At 40.9% G+C, this 6,841-nt stretch overlaps 1 protein-coding gene across 1 annotated transcript; it reads right to left on the bottom strand.

Annotated features, from left to right (window-relative positions):
• Positions 1–454: 454 nt before the first annotated feature.
• LOC102036542 (ankyrin repeat domain-containing protein 40-like) lies at positions 455–6,612 on the bottom strand (the record flags this gene model as incomplete). Its single annotated transcript, XM_031059934.1, has 4 exons — positions 455–3,065; positions 3,812–3,987; positions 4,484–4,966; positions 6,444–6,612. Coding segments are annotated over 4 exons (972 nt in total), but the record flags the coding sequence as incomplete, so codon positions are not given.
• Positions 6,613–6,841: the final 229 nt, after the last annotated feature.

Genomic DNA, 6,841 nt, shown 5'->3' on the forward strand with positions numbered 1-6,841 from the left:
GTAAAAATGATAAAATGAGGAACCTTGTCATAGATTAGCCTGGGATTCAGATTCTCTCATGTCTCATAGGGGAGTCTTTAATGCTTTGAAGATGAAGGAAGATTTTGTTTTGCAGAGCATAGGAAACAGCGCCTTTCTACCTCCAGATTTGACTGTTCAGACATCTCCACAGAGATTCATCTTTGTGAGAAGTATCTTCAGAGCTTTAGCCCAGGATAAATACTATCCCAGATTTTTTAGGAATGCTAGGCAAAAGTAGCTGATTTCAGTAAGCACCTCTGACATGCTTTCTCTATACTGGTTTTGACAGCCTGACAGTCTTTATTAGATGTTAAAAGTGTACTGGCCTATGATTTTTCAAAGTTGCATTAAAATTTTAAGTGTCCTGTCCACTCTAGAGTTATCCTGCTCACATCCTTCTACTCCCTACCCTGAAAAAGGAAGAGATCAAAGTACTTAAAATGACTGATACTTTATTGTAAGTGAAGAGTAGCAGTGTCAGTTCAGTACAAGTTTGTAGTGCAAACAAAAGGCATCCTTGGAAAAACAGCAAGTTTTGTAAATTTAATCTCAGTTGTCATTCCAACAGTTCATTGTTTAAAGAAAAAGCCCAGCAAAAACCAGCTAACATAACTAGTGTGCCTTAGAGTTTATCAAACTGCATAAAACATACAAAAATACTTCTGTGAATGCATAGATACACTGTTATTACAGTCAGATTTATGAGTTTAACTCTTAACACATTAACTGTTATTCTTGGTGGAAACTAGACAAATAAAGCTTTTTAAACCAGCTGCCCTCTAGCAGAATGCTCAGTAATTAGTGGAGACAGTCCTTACACTGACTTCCTAAATAACGGAACTGGAAACAAATTAGATACTCTTACTAATTTTGAACCATTTAACCACTACTGCTTTTCACACAGTTATTGCACATAATCTAAGCTAGCCTCCAAGCTGTGCTGGAGAGATAAATACGCAATTGTTAAAATAGAACTTTCTTTCCTGTCTTACAAGAAAAACAAAGCAGGAACCTTAGTTAAGAAGTTTTACTTCATACTGTGTCAGAGTCTTGAGCTTCCCAGGAGTTGAATCCGGCATTAAACATAACTAGTTCTCTCAGCTCCTGGCTGGACGAAAACCAGGATTGAGAATGGGAAGTTAGCAGTGTTGAGGTGAGGTGATGGGTGCAGAACATGGAGGAAAGGATGATAATTATTTTGACTGAAATAAGCAAGAATTTTAAGCTTAAGTAACTTGGTGAAATCCTGAGCCCAGAGTCAAGTATCTCTGCTGGAAGAACGGGTTTCTGTCTTCTCTCGGTGTGCAGCAGCTTGAGACAGTCTTCCAGTGTAAAGATAGACACGGGGAGGGTGGCAGCCATGCTGCTTCTACTAGAAGATGGTGCTGTACTATTTATAGTTTGACTGTCAACACTGCAGTCCAGATCAACAACAAACACAGCATCCATCAGCTGTGCAGAAACTCTGCCTAGTGAAGCTTCATAAAGCAGAAATGGAAGGAAAATCAATAGTTTGGGGTGGGGGGGGAGGAAGAGGGGAACAGAGGGGAGAAAAAGCAGCTCATGCAGAAAAAGCAAATCCCTGAGCCCTCCACCCGCCTCAGGACCCATTTAAGGGTTTTGGTGCAAAGGTCAGCATTGTATTTTTTGGTAAAAAAGAAAACAGCTTCCAAAAGTGTTACTTTCCAGGCTGCCACATTAATATAGAGAAGCTTCAGGCTGTTTAATACTCTGGCAATGCAGTGACTCAAGTATTTTAACCCACAGGTGAATTTTTTCATTACTAACTTGCTTAAATGCAAGTTAAACAGTCTGTAGCTTAACCAGAGTTGTGTTTTTTTCACTCCCCACAAAGAGGGGGGGAAAAAAAAGTTGAAAGCACCTGGAGGCATTCAGCCCTTTCAGTACTCACCTGGCTAGAACAAGGCTATGTAACAGTGACAGTAGACCGTGCAGGATGTAAAGTTACAAGTTAGTTACTTACTCGTGGTGTTTTTCCCATCTAGTGGCTCATAAAAGCATTCTATGTTCCTTCCACCTGTGATCTCTCATTAGGACACTGCTGTGCTTCTCACACGGCAGAAACAATCATCTCCCTTGGAACTGGTGTACAAGGGAGGGCCACAGAGAGCTTTCCTGTCTTGACAATACTGACACCTGGTGCAAGTAATGCACAGGCTCACATCAGTCAGAAAGTAAATAAAACCACGGACACAGATTGGGGGTCCCTCCCCATCTGAAACATAGGCTTTCTCTTGAAAGGGCACTCAACTCAATAGGAACGTTTACGAGGGGCTTTTGTATTTTTTGGTGGAGGTAGAATATTCTCACGGGGGAAATAAACATTTAAATACAGATATGCTTATCCCAGTTATTTTCAGCCCAGTAAAAGGATATCTCCTGCCACTTCTGAGCATTAAGTATCTCTAGACAACCCATCTTGGTGAGTGTTTGTGAGGGGCAAGAGATTAAGGACTTGCACATTCACACTTTTAGAGAGGAACTATCCATTGTGTGTCTCTTTAATTTAATGTGGAAGTACATACAGAGACATACAATTTCCTGAATCTTTCTATGAGTCTTACTTGGTCAGAGTGGGTGTACTTAACAAAATTTTCATATCAATAATTTACACCTTTCGTGCCCCACACTGCTAGATACAACCAGTAAACTTCAAATACATTGGAAACCTGTGATTTTACTGGACAAATGAGGTATCCCTTGCCTGAATACAGTATCAAGTAAAAAAATAAAACCAAACAGGATATTAAATATAAAATACTAGTTAAAACAGTAACCCTAATAATAACTTAAGGTTTTATACACACTTAAGTCACTGCCTTCCAAAGGGCAGCACATGTCACTGCCAGGTGTTCCCATTGCAGATGCAGCTCCCAGGGTCAGTACGTCAGCTTGGATGCTCTGCTGTTGTAGCATGGGTGCTCCATCAGCGCAGCTGCAGTGTTCCGGAAAGGAGAGCTGTCACTTCTCGTTAGGACCAACTCCAGCTCTTGGAAGTCCTGGAGTCTGGCAACGTCCTTGTCCTTGTAAGGAACAGAGAGAATAACATTATTACTCCTATTAATACTAGCTGGTTGTTATTTATAAAATAACTATAATTCCAGGGACATCATCCCCAATAACAGCAATAAATAATTAAAAACTAAAAATTCCAGGGACATCATCCCCAATAATAGCAATAAAGAACTCAAAAAATAAATCCTACCAACATATACTCATTAAAAGTGTAGCAGGTTTGCTTGTTTGGTTTTTCTCCTCAAACTTCTCCTTTAATCTCATACGATTTGGCTGTATTTGTGCATGTCACTTAACCAAGACTTGTGACCACTTTAATATACAGACCTCTGAAATACACATTTTTGGAACAGAAGAGCAGTTTCATTTGTTAACAGCATATCTTTAAGTTGTTCATATGGCAATTTGTGGAGGTTTTTCCCCCTAGTGTTCATTCTTTTTAGGCAAGCAGACAGTGAAGTAATACTTGGCAATTATGTCCTTTTAAAGCACCCTAAATGCACTGTTTCTGATACATTTTTTAAAAGTCAAGCTGTAATAGTTCCATATGCTTTAGGAGCTAAAATACTCTGCCTATTTTGACAAGACTATTTTTAAACAAGTTATGATGAAGTTTTAAGAAAGGCCCAGCATCCCTTTGAATCTGTCAGTTTTTATTCAATAAAAGTGACATTTTGCCAATCTTTTTGCAAAAATACGTTCTCTGAGGTCTGCAAAGTGAAGAGTCAAGTTAATATCTCGTTTCTATTCTTACCTTTCTTAGAAGTGTATTGGGTAGTTTTCTGATCTTCTCTACTTCCTCTGGATTAACACCCAGTTCACAGCAGCTCACTCTGAGCAGATCTTGATAGGTCAATTCTTGTCTGTCCAGTTCAATCTCAATGAAGTCATTGTCTCTCAGGTTCTGGACTCTGACCTTGAGTACAAGTTCTGACAGAGAAACAATTAAAAGGTTAACAACAGAAAAGACAACAAATTCAAAACTAACATTTACAGTATTTACTATTCTGAATTCATGTTTTTTAATACAATCCCTATGATCTGAGAAATACTATGCAGTTAACTGAAGCTTCCAGCAAAAATACACAGGAGAACCATGTTAACACTGTTGAAACTGATCCATTCAGTCACTAAGTTGAGTTGTTACCAAACTACCAGAGCTGCATTTGATGCAAATGTAGTGCAAAATTTACATGTTCATGTTACGTGGACTGATCTTTTCATTGTTTTGCAAAGTATTACCATAGTTAAAATACAGTATAACAGACATTTTACGTAACTGAGCAGAGGAAAGTTTAGAGCACTTTTGGCCACAGAATTCAACATCTCTGCCACTATTGTACTAGAGTCTGAAGTGAAATGATTACTTAACTTCATTTTTCACCCAGTAACTGTAACAGAACTATGAGACACAGCACCTCTTTACCTTGCATGTTATATGGGAATGTTCCAGTGAAGAAGAAGGGCTGGAAGGTGGGTGTGGGGCTGCTGGGGGAGGTGTGAGGCTGCAGAGGCAAGGCCTGGCCAGATACTCCTGGGGAGCAGAGCTCCAGGCTGGGGGTCATGGCCAGGGGGCAGCCGGGGCTGTAGGGCACCCCTGGGCTGGCACAGGCTGCGGCTGCAGAGACGGTGGGCATAGGGGGTGGCCTGGCTGCTGCATCCGCTGCTGGGAAAATCTGGCCGCTGCTGCATGACATGGGTATGCAGATCCTTTCAGCCTGAGTTGTTGATGGACAAGGGCTAGTTTCACTCTGGGAAGCAGAAGAGATGGAAGCACTTTCATTCTCGGATTCTGCCAAGCTGCCTGGAATGTTTTCTTCGGTGTAAATGTTAGGGAATGGGTTGGCCAAGTAGTTCGCAACAATGGATAAATTTAAATCCTTCACTCCTTGATGTTCAGTTTGTTCCTCTATTGATGAAGTTCAAAAGTGAGGGGTCGGGGATGGAGAGAGAAAAAAATCCATCATGTTACTGGATAGATATTTTGAATATAGTTAGTTTTCCTATGTCTTGAAACTATATCACATTCCAAGGTAATCAAAGAATAACACTAATGTTCCAGAAGCATGTAATGGAGGCCAGTAGCTGTAAAGTGAAAGAAAAACCTATAAATGTCTTCAGTATATTCTGGTTTTTGATAACAAAGTGGGGGGGGGAGTGACCTTTGAAAGACACATCATTTCTAGCAGTGTTGTTCCAGTGCTTTCAAATGAATTGGATGACCAATAGTCCTTTATTGAATCTAATTTTGAAATGCTCTTAATAGCACTGCTGTAAATAGTTTATTATGACCTAGGCCAGCAAATTTAACCCAGTATTTCTTCAAGGAAGTGACTAATTGCTGTAATACACAAACATACTCAACTCTTGGATAAAAGCACTGCAGTAAGTGACATTCCTGCCTAAGGATTACAGAACATAAATAGTGATGTCAAAGCAGTTCAGAAATATCTGCTAAATGATACCTCACTCCCAGAATAAAAACTAGGAGAAAAGGTAAGTGATATGTGTTTATTCCCCAGGAAACACATGAAAGCTTCACAGACAGAAAAATAAAACAACTATGAACAGAGTTCATCTACGTGTGCTTGACAGTTTAGATGTTAAAAACGGGTGAGTCGTTTGCCACAAAATAAGCCCACACCACACCCAAAATAAAGCAAAAGCATCATGTAAGAACATGCCATTCCTTCAGGCTTAACTGTTGGAACCTGAGTCATGATTTAGCTGCAACCTTGTGAAGGATAACCCTGCTCTGTTGTTGTAAGAGCAGATCACTGCAGAGAGCAATTTAAGTTCAACTGCAGAAGACAGCACATTTCCAAAGGTAAAGCACTTTAGAATTTTAATCTGGAGCACAGTACTTGGATGCTGTTCAGGAGTGTCACACACATCTAACTTGGTTTGCTGTGCATATGAAAAGTGTAAGATGGCAGAATTACAGGGTAAAAATTAACCATACCAGCAAGTCACACTATAACAAGTAGCTCAGAAGGCATAACTTCCTGAGTGATAAAACTGTTTTGAGGAGATTTGTAGTATTGATCATGGTCAGACCACAGCAAATTGTACAATTGTGAAAGCCCCTATTGGCAGCTTGCATGCCAGCTTTAGCTTAATAACAGCAAACAGGAGTGCAGCAGCACACTTCCCAAAGCATACAGCTCTTCCACTTCTTGGTGACACAGCTCAGAACACAAGGCCTTCCCACCTGAAATCTCCACATCTTTGCCCAAATATGAATTCCAGTTATAAATCAGAGCTATCTAATGAGATACAATGGTCCTAGCCAAGGTTTTGCCAATTACTGCTTCAGATATAAGCACTAAAAACGTTTTAGTGCTTACACCAAGAATTCTAGATGACTTTTAAAATGGGAACGGTACCTCCCAAAATCTTGCGGATGTCTGGTTTCGACGTTAGCTGTGCTGCCAGCTCTCCCTTGGCAGTGAGGATCTGCTTGTCTGCGCCAGCCTCCAGCAGGCAGGACACCACTTGGGCATGGTTCCGCTTACAGGCCCAGTGCAGGCAGGTCCTGCAGGAAGGAAGCAGAAGGGTTGGGATTCATCGGCCTGGCTCTTCCTCACCAACCCTGTCCTACCTCATCCGAGTTATGCATGAAGTGGTAACTGGGAATCCAGTTTCCTTCCCTGCAGCACTTTCTAAAGTTCGGAATCTGTGAGTTACGCAGGGCAGGGCCCTCTTTTGCCTAGCAGAGTGACTCCCACTACTGTCCTACACAAGCGACTGGACAGGGACCTTGAGCAAACACGCAGTGACAGAT

This window comes from Geospiza fortis, unplaced genomic scaffold, assembly GCF_000277835.1.
Source record: "Geospiza fortis unplaced genomic scaffold, GeoFor_1.0 scaffold244, whole genome shotgun sequence".
NCBI lineage: Eukaryota > Metazoa > Chordata > Aves > Passeriformes > Thraupidae > Geospiza > Geospiza fortis.